This window comes from Canis aureus, chromosome 32 (assembly GCF_053574225.1).
Source record: "Canis aureus isolate CA01 chromosome 32, VMU_Caureus_v.1.0, whole genome shotgun sequence".
In the NCBI taxonomy this organism is placed as follows: domain Eukaryota; kingdom Metazoa; phylum Chordata; class Mammalia; order Carnivora; family Canidae; genus Canis; species Canis aureus.
In genome coordinates this window covers 13,164,482-13,181,815 of record NC_135642.1, presented here as the reverse complement: position 1 = coordinate 13,181,815, position 17,334 = coordinate 13,164,482, and the positions used below count along the sequence as shown (strand labels likewise).

The window sequence follows — 17,334 nt, the reverse complement described above, 5'->3', positions numbered from 1 at the left end:
TACTGATCTACTTTCTCCATAGGTTTAGTTTCTCTGGATATGTCCTATAAATAGTCATGTGATCTTTTATGTCTGGCTTCTTTTCACTTAGCATAATGTCTGTGAGATTCATCCATGCTGTAACATTAGTATTATTTTATTCATGAGAGACCCAGAGAGAGAGGCACAGACACAGGCAGAGGGATAAGCAGGGAGCCCGACATGGGACTCGATCACGCCCTGGGCTGAAGGTGGCACTAAACCGCTGAGCCACCCGGGCTGCCCTGTGCATCATTTTTAATCTATTAATGGACAGCTGGATTTTCTCCATTTTTTGGCTATAATGCTCCTGTAAATATCTGTGTACAAGTTCTTATGTGGACACGTGCTTCTATTTCCCTTGGGAAATACCTAGGAGTAGGAGGTCATGTGCTGCTTGTGCTTCAGTGTGACCCATGCCTTTGCTGGGTAATGTGGTAGACATATTTAACTTTAAAAACCTGTTTCCCAAAGTGAGTTTGACAGCAGCAATTTGACAGTGATTTAATTGATCTGAACTCTGCCTAATAGCAAAATATGAATTTTTTAAAAAAATTTTATTTATTTATGATAGTCACACAGAGAGAGAGGCAGAGACACAGGCAGAGGGAGAAGCAGGCTCCATGCACCGGGAGCCCGACGTGGGATTCGATCCCGGGTCTCCAGGATCGCACCCTGGGCCCAAGGCAGGCGCCAAACCGCTGCGCCACCCAGGGATCCCGCAAAATATGAATTTATTCAGCACCCAGGAGTAGGCCAATGTTCTGTGAGCTCATAGATCTAAGAATAAGAGTCGGATACGTGCTGTGAAAAATACCAGAGGACGATATGCTCATTTATTCTTCGTGTGAGAAGTAGGACAGGATGCACGGAGAGTACAAGTCAACTGGTGTTAGTCTTAGCTGCTCAACTCAATCTGGAAGTCAATTTATTTGCAAAGAATCTACCATCATGAGAAAACATTTATGAAAATCTTCATCAGTACAAAGCCCAGAAGCTCCACTTAGGGGCAACAAACATGGCTGTGATGCTGCACAACTTTGGTCTTTCCCATAAAACAAGATCTAACTGACAGAGTATACTGACCCTTGAAGCGGCAACCCTCAGGTTTCAATATAGGCCCGGGTATTTTTAAATAAGTAAGGCTACAATGAGCTATGGAGTTTTTAAGAATATATTGAGTGATAGATGGCGATTACATCGGGTGATCTGAACAGACCTGCATAGGTAATAAACCACGTCACACAGAATATGCCAGTACCGATGTGTATGGCTCCCCATTTCAGTAAGACTATGTGGTTCTCTAGAGGAGGAAGAGGTGGCCTTCTCAGATTTTTATTGGTCAAGTTCTAAGGCTTGTAGAATTACCTACCATCAGGTCAATGCTTCTGTCTAGAAGAGGATTCCAGTTCTGTCAGCAGAGGAAACTAGACATTAAAAATCTAAGTCAAGGTTATATATAGGATGAGTCTCAGAAAACTGAATTGTACACTTAGGAAAAAACCATTTCAAAGAATCTTAGCGTTAAGGTTAATAAGGTCTTTTCAGAGATGCAGCCTGTGAAGAACTCCCAACACTACATAGATAGTGAACAACAAACAGCAGAAAGAAGTCTTGACTCAAGTGAAGAAGACAGAAAAATATTTACATTAAAGAAAGGGTTCAGAATGAAGTAATATTTACAGGATGCTAAAAAATTAATCTTCAGCCATAATGAGGCCTCTTCGAGCTCCCAAAACCTTTGCTTTCTTCTCCTTTCGTCTTTGTTCATGTTGCTTCCGTTGTTCTTCCCTAAAGAGGTACAGGTACTCATTAGGCTCTAGTGAAGCTCCATAAGAGTCTGCTTTAAAGCACCTGTCATCAGACTAATGTCCAAGCTTAAACTGAAATCCAGATACTTGTATAAAATATTCTTACAGAACACTGTGCTCTAGCTAGTGGGCTGTCTGTGGAAGCCACACCTGTAAGTCACTTGTGTTACAGGGCTACAAACTGGTATTTCCCTTTTTATGTTAATGCAGCATTCTAAAATTAAGCATGGAACTGGAACAAAAGGCACCTCAGTACCTTAATTTGTTTTAAATGAGAAATCTCTCCTTTGGAAGTCAAAGGTCAGGCTCAAAATCATGTAGTCTAGTGGAAGTGCTAGAATTAGAACCAGGTTCTGCTGACTTAAGCCACTGTATTTTTCTGGAAGGGATTAGGGATTGGTAGGAGGGGTTTGGGGGGGCTAGGATTATATTGAATAAAACTTAAAAACAATTCATCAAGGTTTCTGTACCCAATGTGGGGCTTGAACTCAGCCCCAAGAACAAGAGTTGCATGTTCTTCTGACTGAGCCAGCCAAGCAACCCTATGTTAACAATCTTAATGGCAAATATAGTTACTGAATGTCTTGGTGGCAGCTGGATACAGGGAAGTCAAATGATGGGTAATCCTGTATTAGGATGGGTTTATGCTGGGAATCAACTCGATCAGGACCAGCTACACCCCACAGAAAGCTCTGGCTTTAACTTGGTTTTCACATGCAGAAGGAAGCCTCTAAGGATCAGCTGGGGATTTCTTCTGGGGTAGGGCCTTGAAGCCTGATTTCCCTGGGAGTGACGAATTTACATCTAGGCACTTGGATTGGTGTCTGGAGGGATAGCCAGATACACTGGGATGGTAGGTCATGTGAGAACAGGGTTCCCTCCTGAATCACCTATAGAGCTTTGGAAACTGTACAGCTGTTGGACCCCACCTCCCAATTGCTGAATTAGAAACCACTGCGGTGGGGCCTAGGCACATGTACCTTTATGAAGTTCTAGATATGATTCCATGACTCCCCCCCGTTTTTTTTTCCCCATGACTCCCTTTTTCTTAAACACCACTATTACTGAAACTCTCTGTACTTCAGAGGCTTTGCTTTTAAATATAGTCTTTTAAAATTAAAAGAACTATAGAACTGGTTAATTATATACTCACCGAGTCTGGAGAGGAGGTTGTTTATAAGTTTTCTTGTGGAAGCTAACTCTGTTGGCATGTTGCTTGACAGAACTATTTTCTTTAGGTTGACCCCATGGTTTCAGTTTGCCTAGTTTAGGAGAGACAAAGATTTAAGATTTTTCTATTTATATTCCCAATTTTACTCATTTGAGGTTATTTGCTTGTTACCAATATTTATACTTTATAGACATTTGCCAGTATAATTGTATTAGTTTTAATTTCATAGTCCACAAATATAAATGATGTAAGTTATACTTTTTTCCCCTAAAAATAAAGCTTTTTAAAAAAGATTTATTAAGAGACAGAACATACATGCATACACAGGCTGGTTGGGCAGAAGGAAAGGGAGAATCTTAATCACATGGTGCTGAGCCCAGAGCCAGATGCAAGACTCAATCTCACGACCTGATATCTTGTCCTGAATTGAGTCGGACGCTTAACCAACTGAGCCACCCAGGCGCCATGTGTGTTTTACTTTTTAATCCTTGGAAACTCAGTTTTATTTTTATTTTTTATTTTTTTATTTTTATTTTTATTTTTTATTTTTTATTTTTTTTAAATTTTATTTATTTTATGATAGTCATCAGAGAGAGAGAGAGAGGCAGAGACACAGGCAGAGGGAGAAGCAGGCTCCATGCACCGGGAGCCCGATGTGGGATTCGATCCTGGGTCTCCAGGTCGCGCCCTGGGCCAAAGGCAGGCGCCAAACCGCTGCGCCACCCAGGGATCCCCTATTTTTATTTTTTAAAGATTTATTTTATTTATTTATTCATGAGAGAGAGAGAGAGAGAGAGAGAGAGGCAGAGACACAGGCAGAGACACAGGCAGAGGGTGAAGCCGTCTCCATGCAGGGAGCCCGACATGGGACTCGATCCTGGGACTCCAGGATTGCGCCCTGGGCCAAAGGCAGGCGCCAAACCGCTGAGTCACCCAGGGATCCCCAACTCATAGTTTAAATGCTATTAAAAAAATCTTAATACTAAATCCAATTACATAGCACATTAAAAGAAAGTCATTACAACCAAGTAGTTTATCCCAAAGTTGTTTATTATTTACTTATTCTTTAAAGATTCTATTTACTTATTCATGAGACACACGGAGAGGGGTAAAGACATAGGCAGAGGGAGAAGCAGGCTCCCTGAGGGGATTCCGATATGGGACTTGACCCCAGGACCCCAGCATCATGACCTGAGCCAAAGGCAGATGCTCAACTACTGAGCCACCCAGGCATCCCTCAAGGTTTCTAGGTATTTAATATTAAAGGATTTCATCTGAGCAATTTGTTATTACTGTTCCCTAGTAAAATGTATTTGGAATGGAATAAGTGGATTTTATTAGCTTTAGACCTGGGACCAAATTTCCAGATGTTTACATATTGCTTTTGTTTAGTTTATGAGCTTTTTTTTTTTTTTTTTTTTAAGATTTTTATTTATTCATGAGAGACCCAGAGAGAGAGGCAGAGACACAGGCAGAGAGAGAAGCAGGCTCCAGGCAGGGAGCCTGATGCGGGACTCAATCACGGGTCCCCAGGATCACGCCCTGGGCCGAAGGTGGCGCCAAACCGCTGAGCCACCCGGACTGCCCCTATGAGCTATCTTTGAGTGCCAAAGATTATTTGCAGTTTCCCATTTTATAAAAAGGACTTTCACACTACTGATGTAATATTTGTTTTCTTTTCCTTAAGACACTAAATGACTTGTCTAAGGTATAAAAATAATAAGCAGTACAGATGAAGCTCTCAGCCAGATTTTCTATTAGAAGTTAGTTGTGACAAGAATCATTCCCCAAATATTTTCTGAGCACCTGGTATGGGCAAGAACTTTTCTAGGGGGGCAGCCCTGCTGGCTCAGTGGTTTAGCGCCAGGATGTGATCCTGGAATCGAGTCCCATGTCAGGCTTCCTGCATGAAGCCTGCTTCTCCCTCTGCCTGTGTCTGCTTCTCTCTGTATGTCTCTCATGAATAAATAAATAAAATCTTAAAAAAAAAAAAAAAGATTTTATTTATTCATGAGAGACACAGAGAGGGAGGCAGAGACACAGGCAGAGGGAGAAGCAGGCTCCATGCAGGGAGCCCGATGTGGGACTCGATCCCAGGACTCCAGGATCACACCCTGGGCTGAAGGCAGGCACTAAACTGCTGAGCCACCCAGGGATCCCGAATAAATAAAATCTTAAAAAAAACAAACAAAGATCTATTTCAGAGGTAGAGCTGAAAGGACTAACTGATGGACTAGGTATGGGGTCTGAGAGAAGGAGCCAGATGACGCCCAGGTTTCTCCCTGACAACTTAGTAATATGTGCCAGGGCCATGTATAGGAAAACCGGGCAGAGGGGGCAGTGTGGTGTGTGAAGAAAGAAGTTTTGTTTTTGTACTACAATTGATTTTTTTTTTTTTTTTTTAAATGATAGTCACAGAAAGAGAGAGAGAGAGAGAGAGGCAGAGACACAGGCAGAGGGAGAAGCAGGCTCCATGCACTGGGAGCCCGACATGGGATTCGATCCCGGGTCTCCAGGATCGCGCCCTGGGCCAAAGGCAGGCGCTAAACCGCTGCGCCACCCAGGGATCCCCTACAATTGATTCTTACTTCAAAATAAGATTTTTCATTATATTTGTTTCATTAATGTAATTTAAAGATAAACACTGTTAGAAGAATAGGATTTATGGGAAATCATCTTGTTTTAAAGTAATTCTAGAATCACAAAAAAACCACCTGAAGTATTGGGTTTTTTTTTTAAGATTTTTTTTTAAAAGATCTTATTTATTTATTCATGAGACACACACACATACACAGAGAGAGGGGCGGGGGGGTGGCAGAGGCACAGGCAGGCTCCATGCAGGGAGCCTGATGTGGGACTTGATCCTGGGTCTCCTGGATCTCCACCAAAGGCGGCGCTAAACTGCTGAGCCACCCAGGCTGCCCATATTGGTTGTTTTAAAAAAATTTTTTTTTAGTATTGGTATTTTATTTTATCATTATTTTTTTTAGTATTGGTATTTTAGCTGGATATACAGATACTTTAATACATGCCCAATTTATATGGGCATTTATATGACCAATAAATTCCCAGGTTGTTGGACTGGGTGGATTCCAGCCTGGGATCCTTTGAAAGTTGTAAAGAAAACATTAATTTGCCCATAGGCCAATTTCCAAATTTCTTGATTTTGCCTATTATTTCTTTGCTATAACACTGATTAGAAGTTAGGTCTTTGATTAACAGAAATGTAAGTGAATCATTATTTAGTATTTGCTTAGTGGATAGTTTTTTAAATTATGGGTCCTGTGGAGCCGGGGGAAGAAATTCTAGGTGATTCAGTATGGCTTTCCACTGAGGCACTAGAGTCTTTCACATCCTGAGATGTAGAACTATTTAATCCTAAGTCTTTGGCACGGCTTTCTAAGAACATTGGCACGTACCTTTGTGTGGCTCATAGTTGAGGGGACGAGACAGACTTGCTTTGAGATCAAACACCGGTTTCTTGTTGGAGACTGGAGTCTGTGCTGTCTCAGTTGTCAATTTGAATGGGGTAACAACTATAAAACCAAGGAACAAAACCCCAGGGCTTAATTAGGAAGAAAAAAAAAAAAAGAAGTACCACTTCTCAGTCTTAAATATATCATCTATATGGACAGTCTCAACCATGTAGGGTTAAAAAGAAGAAAAGAATAACCAAGGAAATCTAACCACCAAGACTTGCTTCTCTTGTGAGCTCTCCAAACAGTATCAATATTAGGTTTTTTCCTTAGGAATCAGCTGGGAGTTGAAAATCCTGTTTAAATAATCGACTGGGTAAATTTTTAGGCTGTGTCCCTGATATTATTTACCCTTTAAAAATATATTAGTAACATTTTCATTCATACAGATACAAAGCCTGCAAGGAACCTAACCAGATACAGATGAAAAGATATGTGGCTCTGGTTGTTATTTAATAAAAGCAGTTATTTATGGTACAAAAATTCACATATTTAAAGTTAATAGACCAGGATGGTAGGATTCAAGTAAAGCCAAATTTTTGCTACAGTTGGGCATCATATATTGGGCCTATTTTGTAATTCTTTCCCATCACAGACTATTGTTGAATGTTAGCACTTGCATGTATATATGAAGAAGTAACCAAGACCTAGGACCCCTCAGTTAAATCAGAAAAGCACAAAACCCTTGTGCTTAAGCAATCCCATTGCGTTGCTATCAGGTGCCAGTAGGGAGGGGAACACTGGGGCTGTCTATAACGCCAAGTTTAAATAAGTACAATTCAACCTGTAGAGTAACTGCAACCCTACTACACACGCCAGCTCATCCTAGGTCTAGAGAAGCTCTTACATGTGTACAGGAGACATAGTTAAGAATGGTCATAACAGTATAATAATAAAAGTTGGAAATATCCACATGGTCAATAAGCATTAAAATGTATAAATTGAAATATATCCATATCAATGAAAATGAATACATTTTATAGCTCATTTGTCAATATGGATGATTCTTCAAACATTATGCTGAGTGAATGAAAGCAAATCATGGTGGAAAAAAAATCATACAATTGGTTTCCTTTACATAAAGTTCTTATCTGATAATTGGGGAAAAAAACTATCCCATCCTAACTGGGCACACCTCTGAATTACCACAAGGAAAAAAGTCGGAATATGGTAAACATTTAGTTTCTGCCTCAAGTCCTCTGTGAGCATTTGTGAGTCCTTTCTCATTACGAGGTAAGTGGCTGCTACCCAGTGACCCCAGCTCTCTGTAAAATAACAGTCCTATCTTAGGCAAGTCCACTCCACTTTTAGCACTGTTTTCTGCCCAGGCCCCTTTCTTCCCATACTGTAGGGAGATACAGAATGTTACATGGAATGTTTGCTTGCTGGTATTGTTAAGATTAAAGGTTAGGGTGGGAATGAAAGAGCTCATTTAGAGGAAGAATCGCATAAATTTACTGTTTCCACCACCTCTGGCCTTGCTTAAAATGTGGGCTGTCAGTCTCTTCTATCTTTAAGGTATGAAGAAACCCTCATAGAGCCTCACACTCATTATTATTGACACTGTACTCTCCTCTGGTCTGAAGCTCCTGCTGGATTGCTGTAGTCTCAGGAAAACTGGAGAGCCTTTCTATGTGATCAAGGCTCTTGCTTGATGGTTTCAATAGGACTCTCAAGGATTTTGACCTACTCAGTACTAATATAGGCCTCAATCTGCTGGTTTTTATTTTTATTTAAAATTTGTACTGCTACTGCAGTATTCTTTTGAAAGCCCACCTGGTCATTGTAGGTGATGATTAAGTAGACTGTATGTAGAAGAGTATCCATATGGCTTATTCTGGTGTACACAGTCTATAGCGTAGCATTCATTCCACAAACTCTGGGATCCTATTAGCTTCATAGTCTTGGAGGACCAATCAGAGGCTGTAATGAATATTGTGATCCTCCATCTAATCCCGGAGTCCTGAAGGGGCTGAATGCTCTTCAGGGAGAGTCACCATCTTAGGACTCCTCATAGACAAGATGGAGTCATCAGGCAGACACCAGGTTTTTTTTTTTTTTTTTTTTTAAGACTTTTTTTTCATTCATGAGAAACACAGGGGGCAGGGGCAGACACAGGCAGAGGGAGAAGCAGGCTCCATGCAGGGAGCCTGACGTGGGACTCGATCTCGGGTCTCCAGGATCACACCCTGGGCTGAAGGTGGCACTAAACTGCTGAGCCACCCGGGCTGCCCAGATACCAGTTTTTTTGTTCAGGTCTCTGGCATTTTCCTCACCAATATAAAATGAAAAATATGCTATGGCGAACTTTTTGCTTTTGATTTTATAGTTATGGAAAGAGGCTTTAAGTAAACAAATACACTTAATAATTTCAGGAAGTTACATGGCTTAAAGATGAACCAGGGTTGTTTTGTTTTACCAGAAGCAGAATTCCCCTTTGCGGTCTTTAACTTGCATGTCCCGAGCACAGCCTGGCCTTTTGGGGTACTCCCACATACGGTCACATGTGGAGACTTTCTGGCTGGAGTCTTGGTCAGTGAACGCTTATGTTCATTATCTTTGGTAGCAGCTGAAAACCTAAACAGGACAGTAGAGTACCAAACATGAGTGCTTGTGTCATGAGTAACTTGTAGCAAGCTTACGTGAATAAACCACTTTTGCAGAATAAACATTTTACAACACTTTATTTGTAAAATATGGTTTTGTCTTCTCTGCTCTCCTTGCCTTGGCCAATGATAGGACAAGACTGTGGGGCTCAAATTACAGTTTAGGAGGTACTCTGAGCACTCCCCTCTTTCTCTTCTGGTGACGGCTTATCAGAGGGAACAGGAGACTGCTATGCCCAGGAAGTGATGGGAATAGACTTTATGTCTTCCTAGTAGATGGTCATTCATTTAAATGGTCCATAAGGGGATGCCTGGGTGGCCCAGTGGTTGAGCATCTGCTTTGGCTCGGGGCATAATCCCAGGGTCCTGTGATCAGTCCCACAATGGACTCTCCACAGGGAGCCTACCTCTCCCTCTGCCTAAGTCTCTGCCATGAATAAAATCTTAAAAAACAAAAAAGTCCATAAGCCCATTCTCCTAGCAAATTGCCATAAGTTTATCTCATTGATTAAGATGCATAGTTTTTCTGAATTTTAATGTGTGAAATTGAGATGTGTTCTGTAATTAGTAACAAACACATCATAGTTGGCAGTGATTCTTCTCAGTGGTTCATAAAATAATGGTGATTATCCAGCTGATGGTGTCTTAGAGTCAGTGAAAGTCAGGAAGGACAAATCTACATGGTGTGGCTGTGAGGTTAACAGAAGAGAACTTCTAGACTTGTAACGAAAATGTGGTGGTAATCCTGAATCAACACCCAAAATTATTATGAAATATTCTACAACCCAGTTAAGACAACTGCATGTTAGGAGAGGTGCCATGAAGGCCAGGCTGTTCTGTACACTGCAGTGGAGCAAGGACTTGCCCCAACCATGGTGTTCTTAAATACTATTAAATACAATCAGAACTGCCAAGTAGAGGCACCTCATACTCAATTCTAGCTCAATAAATAGGATTCCAAACTTAAGGTCATTTTTAAGCTCTAAAAACTATGTCAGATAATTGAATGTGTTGGGCAAGTGTTACCAGGCACCTCACTATTAGATGCTGCAAATGCACTTAAGAAAAGGAGATTAGGAGCACCTGGCTAGCTCAGTTGGTAAGCATGCAACTCTTGATCTTGGAGTTGTAGGTCTGAGCCCCACAGTGGGTGTGGAGATTACTTAAAAATAAAAGCTTTAAAAAAAAAAAAAAAAAAGCTTTAAAGAAAAAAAAAAAAAAGAGGGGTGCCTGGGTGGCTCAGTTAGTTAAGCGTCTGCCTTCCACTCAGGTCCTGCTCAGTGGGAGTCTGCCTCTCCCACTATTTGTGCTCATACTCTCTCTCTAATAAATAAAATCTTAAAGTGCTTGCTTCGGCAGCACATATTCTAAAATTGGAATCATACAGAGAAGATAAGCATTGCCCCTGTGCAAGGACGACACACAAAATCTTAAAAAAAAAAAAAAAAAAAAAAAGGAGAGAATAAAATTTCTGTATTAAAGAAAGGGGGCCTGAAGATCTTCATCTCTGGGATAGTTATAATTGGGGGCTACCCTGCTATTGGACAAGGTACAAGCAAAAAAAAAAAAAAAAAATCGAGGGATCAGTGGGGCATAGGATAGCTAGGATACTGCAGTACCCACTGGGTTACAACACTTCCACTTTAGGATGAGTTAACTAAGTTCATTGCATCGAGAAATTTTCTGCAGGAATTTAGCTTCAACTTTACATTTAAGTCAATGGGAAAATTTCTCTTTACATATCTTTACAGGCATACATTAAACAAATAAAATGAATATCCATGTATACTTTATTTAAGCCAAATGTGAGCTTAGAGATATTCGATAAGAAAATCCAATACAAGTTTAAAGAAAAAATATTAGGTTATAAAAACCATCTGATTTTCTCTCCATTCTGATCCTCTTTTGCCTTCTTTTTCATCAACATAGAAACATATTTGATGTCATCCACCTGAAATGCACAAGAAGCATTAAAACTTTGAAATGGTCCTTGTACTTGATTACATTTCGGAGTTCTTACCTGACGTTCATCTTAGTTGCTGATAGAATGGAACGCTTGGCAGACCCCTTCCCACACAAGGTGCTCTGGCCTGTAGGGCCCAGGGGCTGGCCCTGTGAGTGGCGCTGGCTGGAGGGAGTTCGAGCCTCAGGGAGCCTTCCCCGGAGAGGAACTGGAGTCACCACCACTTCTTTGGTGACCGGCTGCTTCTGCAGAAAGACACAGGAACCATGTTCAAGTTTGGCTTCTTAGCACTGTCCTCAGAGTGCCCCCATTCATCTCCTTGTTCCATCCCCATTTTTAACCGCACCTGTTATCTTTCCTTCTCACAGCCTCATCCTATTCCTACCTGCCGGGTGGGCTGTGCAGTTCCTAGCACCTATATTGGTATGGTGACCAAGTTATGAGTAACTTTTGGTTGTGCTGAGTCATGGGTTATAAAAAGCCTCTCCTAGTTGCCATGAACCCAGGGATTGGGACGCCTGGGTGGCTCAGCAGTTGAGCATCTGCCCTCGGCTCAGGGCGTGATCCCAGGGTCCTGGGATCAAATCCCAGATTGGGCTCCCTGCAGGGAGTCTGCTTCTTCCTCTGCCTAGGTCTCTGCCTCTCTCTCTGCCTGTCTCATGAATAAATAAAGTCTTTTTTTTTTTTTTAATTTTTTTTATTTATTTATGATAGTCACAGAGAGAGAGAGAGAGAGGCAGAGACACAGGCAGAGGGAGAAGCAGGCTCCATGCACCGGGAGCCTGATGTGGGACTCGATCCCGGGTCTCCAGGATCGCGCCCTGGGCCAAAGGCAGGTGCCAAACCGCTGCGCCACCCAGGGATCCCCAATAAATAAAGTCTTAAAAAAAAACAAAACAAAAAAAAACAAAAAACAACCCAGAGATTTTCTGACTAAGGAATGTGGCTGAACAGACACATGAGAATGTGATTAGCAGTTTATTAAATACAAACTCAAAGAACCACTTATTACATAAATAGCACATGGATTCTACAAATAATTCCACTCTTATCCTCATGACCCCCGCAATGACTTCTTAAAGTTTTTAAAAACAAAACAAAACAAAACAAAAGAAATAGGGAGGGAAGGAACTCTCCCTTTGAAATGACTGGAGGGGGATCCCTGGGTGGCTCAGCGGTTTAGCCCTGCCTTCAGCCCGGGGCATTATCTTGGAGTCCTGGGATCGAGTCCCACATCGGGCTGCCTGCATGGAGCCTGCTTCTCCCTCTGCCTGTGTCTCTGCCTCTCTCCCTCTGTGTCTCTCATGAATAAATAAATAAAATCTTAAAAAAAAAAATTAAACGACTGGAGAGGGTCCACTAAGGTTATCATTTTTTATATACTGTCCGGGCACAAGAATAACAATGTCTTCCTGTCACTGGTTTCAGCTTTTGCAAGCAGAAGAAATATAATACAACTCTGCTAACTAACAACCGTGGTGCGTCTACTGACATTGACAAATTCTGGTTATGTCCTAGGAAATACAAGCACTCAGAGAAGAATGTCAGCTTCTCAACGTACAAGCAGAAGAGATTCTAATGTGACACAAAGTTAAACCACAAGGGTAAGAATTACTATTTAGTAAATGCACATGGATACTAGGGGGGGGGCGTTAGGTTAGAAGTATTAAGCATACTGTTCTATTTAATCACACTTCTTATGCCTCCTCCTGTCTCTCCTCCAAGATTCCCACTTTCCATGCTGTCTCTCTTCACAGTTCACTTGGTGTCAGGACCATCAACTCTGCATCTTTGTTTTAAGCTACTTACGATGCAGGAATGAGTCTACTAGCCCTTAACTATTTGACTTTTTTTCAGGTTGAGTATTAAACCGTTGATTCTAGTAGTACTAACTCATTTTGTCAGTAACGTATGTAACCAATTTCTTTTAGTAATAAAAATCCTGTTAAAAAAAAATTCCTGTTCAATCCTAACAAAGCAAAGAGCTCAATCATACCATGTACCCCCCCCAAAAAAATTATAGGGGGAAATAATAAAAGCAGGAAAAATAAATGTAAGAGCTTATTTTTATGATCTTAGAACAGGTAGGGTATGACAAAAGAAACCTCAGACCCTTAAAAGGAAAAATCGGATAAATTTAAGAAAAAACCTTTCACAAGATAAAAGACACCATTAACATGGTTAAAAGATAGATTGTAGGAAAGTTTTTGTAATATAGGATAGCATTAATATAAATGGTTAATAGATGGGTAAAAATTAAGAAAAAAAATTTCACAAAAAGATCCCAGCCAATTATAACATATAAACCTAGAATAAGCAAAGAAATGCTAATTGTATTTTTTTTCATATCATATTAAAGATCTAAAAAAATTCATCATTCCTACCATTGACAAAATAATCAGGCATCTTGGGGCACTATGTTTCTGATGTTTGTAGAGGGCCATTTGGCAACTAAATCAAATAGATCTGCCAGCTCTAATCATGAAAATCAAAGAGACAGGTCAAAGCCAGGATTATTCTAAGATCTCTTTATTATCCAATATTATCCAACGACCAATCCTGAAATATGTCAACTGTCAAGAAAAGCTTCCTATAAGCTATGGTGAAGTCACTGTAATTTTTTATTTTCCAGTTTTCAAATAGATAATACCCAATAACCTATCTGATAGATCTATTCCTTAAACAGTGGGGAGTCAGGTTCAGATTTTAGAACTAAGCTCATTCAGGTGGGGTATCGGTAAAAAAATAAGATAATCTACTCATTTATTTAACATATCTCCAGGATTTATAAACTCAAGTTTATGGTTGAGACACTTATTCTGTCCTAATTTTTTTCCTGGGAAACTAACACCTGTATTAGTAGAAAACTTGACTATCAGATATTTAAGCAGACTCAGTTTCATGGTAAGGAAAATGAGTGGCCCTGCTTCAGGCATATTTGCTGCTAGTTCATTCTTATACAAAAAAGAAAGAAAAAAAAAAGAAAAGAAAAGAAAAGAAAAGAAAAGAAAAGAAAAGAAGAAAAGAAAAGAAGAAAAGAAAAGAAAAGAAAAGAAAAGAAAAGAAAAGAAAAGAAAAGAAAAAAGAAAAGAAACTATAGGTCCACTTTATGTAAATCCTCAGCATGGGCCACTTGTCTAGGTATTCCACTGCCAATACAGTGATACCTAGCCCTTACTGATATTAACAGAGTATTACTATGGGCACACTGAGTGTCTCTTCTCTGATTTTCCATCCATGCTGTTGGATTAGTATGCAGGAATGGAGGCATTCAAATGCCATGGCTTGGCTTTGTTGCTGTTAGCTAGTTCATAAATGGTGTCTTCAACTATGTTAGCAGACATAGTTGCTATGTTTATAAAGAGTTAAAATGAGGGATCCCTGGGTGGTGCAGCGGTTTGGCGCCTGCCTTTGGCCCAGGGCGCGATCCTGGAGACCCAGGATCGAATCCCACATCGGGCTCCCGGTGCATGGAGCCTGCTTCTCCCTCTGCCTGTGTCTCTGCCTCTCTCTCTCTCTGTGACTATCATAAATAAATAAAAATTAAAAAAATAAAAAATAAAAAAAAGAGTTAAAATGAATGTTATTACTCTAGATTCAGCCTTTAAGAAGTTTATAGTGTATGTTTCTTTAAAAAAATTATTTAAAACTTATTACCTAGTGTGGTTTTGTACTGGTGTTTGTATCAGAAAACCTAAAACTCAACTGACTGATGTAGCAGATACTGTCCCTGCTAACAGTGGTCATGTTCTGCCTCTTTCAAATCAACTTTATACTGTTTTGTGTTGTAATACCACAGACTTGCCTCCAATTCTTCTTCTTCTTCTTCTTTTTTTTTTTTTTTAAGATTTTATTTATTTATTCATAGACACAGAGAGAGAGAGGCAGAGACACAGGCAGAGGGAGAGGGAGAAGCAGGCTCCATGAAGGGAGCCCGAAGCGGGACTCGATCCCTGGTCTCCAGGATCATACCCCAGGCTGCAGGCGGAGCCAAACCGCTGAGCCACCAGAGCTGCCCGCCTCCAATTCTTTTTGAGAAATAAGCAAGCTATATGTATTAAATTCTGGAGTAAATGTTACCCAGTCTTCTATGTGGCACCTCTTTAACACTAGATACCATGTAACATAACATAAGGATGTTATCAACTCACTGCTCTGCTAATTCAACGTCAGGGTTGACTTCATCACTTTTTCTTACTTGAAGGGACCTTGAGTAGAGCAGAACCTAGACTGAAGGGTCCCAGGAGTTCAGTTATCAGGAAGCCTCTAAGTTAGCCACTACAATTCATTCCTTTTTCCTTTAGGTGAGAGACCAGGAAAAGAAGATGGCTTCACCCATAAATCAGTCCATCCTCAACAAAAGTAATAAACACAATGTGTGAATGTTGAAAACAGAACTTATTGGCACTTTGGAGTTAGTTCTTTATAGCGAGGACTCCTGATTTTATTTCGATGGTTCTGAAAATTCTTATGGTGGGGGGGAAGCAATTTCAGATAATAAAGATAAATTAAACTCAAATCCATTCCACTGGAAGAGTAATAAAAAGCTGGCTGTATTAGCTAAGGTATTAAAATCAGAGAGTTCAGTCCCATTGAAAACATAATTCTAGGGGTGCCTGGGTGGCAGTTAATTGAACATCTGACTCTTGGTTTCAGCTTAGGTAGTGATCTCAGGGTCTTCAGATCAGCAAGCTTAGCACTGAGCTTGCTTGGGATGCTTTCTCCCTCTGCCCTTCCTACTTGAGGGCACACTCTCAAATCTTTGAAAAAAGAAAAAATTTTATCAGCATACCTTCAGTTCATTAAATGAGTTGTGTTCTTCGAAATGTTTCTTTTTCCTTTCAATATATTGATCAATGGACTCCATTTCCTTAAAACGAGCCTCATGAAGCTTCTTAAAGTCTAGAATGTTCCCCAAAATATGACAATTAATAATAAGACAAATACATTTACTCACCTTCCTTTTGTCTTTCTGTTAATACTTATTCTCTTCTCTGCATCCCTGATATTCAACTTCAACATCATCTTTGCTAAAAATATAATTTCAAATCTTTTAGCTTTTGGAAACTCAGGGACAGAGTATTCATCTTATCAACTATCAAACACCATGTCTCCACTGTCCATTTCCCCACTGACAACTTGGTTTAGTCCACAGAACAATTACAGATTTGTCCTCTCCCCTCACCAATTAATCAAATGGCCTTTACCTAATCATAAATTTGACATATTTTAATGTTTAGAAAGCTTTATAACAAGGATTGGCAAACCTTTTTTGTAAAGGGTCAGACAGTAAATATTTTATTTAGCTTTTGTAGCCACATCTCTTTAATACAATCCTTTAAAACTATAAAGGCCATTCCTAGCTTAAGGGCTGGAAGATAGACCAAGGTGATCAGCAATTTGCTGACCCCTGCTCTGTGCTATTCTGATTAAGAATATACTGGGGGTGCCTAGCTTGTCAGAGGAGTGTGTGACTCTTGATCTTGGGGTTGTGGGTTTAAGCCAATGTTGGATGTAGAGATTATCTTTTTTTAAAAAATATTTTATTTATTCATGAGAGACATAGAGAGAGGCAGAGACACAGGCAGAGGGAGAAGCAGGCTCCATGCAGGGAGCTCGACGTGGGACTTGATCCCAGGGCTCCAGGATCACGCCCTGGGCTGAAGGCGGCGCTAAACTGCTGAGCCACCCAGGCTGCCCTGATGTAGAGATTATCTAAAACAAACACATAAACACACATACAAGAAAACAAACACAACACTTAAAAAATTTTTAATAAAAAAAATTCTAAATATTAAGTATTTGCATTTCTAATATATGCTGAGCAGCACTTTAAGTACTATAAACATACAACACTTAACATTGTATGTGCCAGGCAATAGAGGACAATAAATTACATATTTAAATATGGAATCTCGAGATGCCTGAGTGACTCAGCAGTTGAGTACCTGCCTTCGGCTTGATCCTGGAGTCCTGGTATTAAGTCCCACATTGGGGTCCCTGCAGGGAACGTGCTTCTCCCTCTTTGTCTCTGCTGCTCTCTCTCTGGGTCTCTCATGAATAAATACAATCTTTAAAAGAAAATATGGAATCTTAAACTTATTATTGAAAAAAAAAATTAAGGGTGCCTGGTTGGCTTAGTCAGTAGAGAATGGGACTTGATTTCTAGGTCATGAGTTCCCATGTTGAGAGTAGAGAGTACTTAAAAAAAAATTAAGAAAAAAACCCTACAAGGTGGACATCATTCCAAATACTTTATAGACATTCATTCTCGGATATTTACTGAACA

The 17,334-nt window shown here is 40.2% G+C and overlaps 1 protein-coding gene and 1 non-coding gene across 9 annotated transcripts in view; one reads left to right on the top strand and one right to left on the bottom strand.

The window, feature by feature from the left end:
• Positions 1-556: 556 nt before the first annotated feature.
• NUSAP1 (nucleolar and spindle associated protein 1) overlaps positions 557-17,334 on the bottom strand; it is a 77,424-nt gene continuing 60,646 nt past the window's right edge. For all 8 annotated transcript variants that reach the window (XM_077880688.1, XM_077880685.1, XM_077880686.1 and 5 more), the window contains 6 exons: positions 15,838-15,947; positions 11,103-11,290; positions 8,896-9,053; positions 6,420-6,536; positions 2,983-3,091; positions 557-1,809 (listed from right to left, as the gene is read on the bottom strand). In XM_077880688.1, the coding sequence (XP_077736814.1) occupies positions 1,716-1,809; positions 2,983-3,091; positions 6,420-6,536; positions 8,896-9,053; positions 11,103-11,290; positions 15,838-15,947 (776 nt within the window). In that variant the 3' untranslated portion in view covers positions 557-1,715. The remainder of the gene's footprint in view (positions 1,810-2,982; positions 3,092-6,419; positions 6,537-8,895; positions 9,054-11,102; positions 11,291-15,837; positions 15,948-17,334) is intronic.
• LOC144303687 (U6 spliceosomal RNA) lies at positions 10,426-10,532 on the top strand. The gene has a single exon (XR_013370667.1). It is a non-coding gene; the product is annotated as a U6 spliceosomal RNA (small nuclear RNA).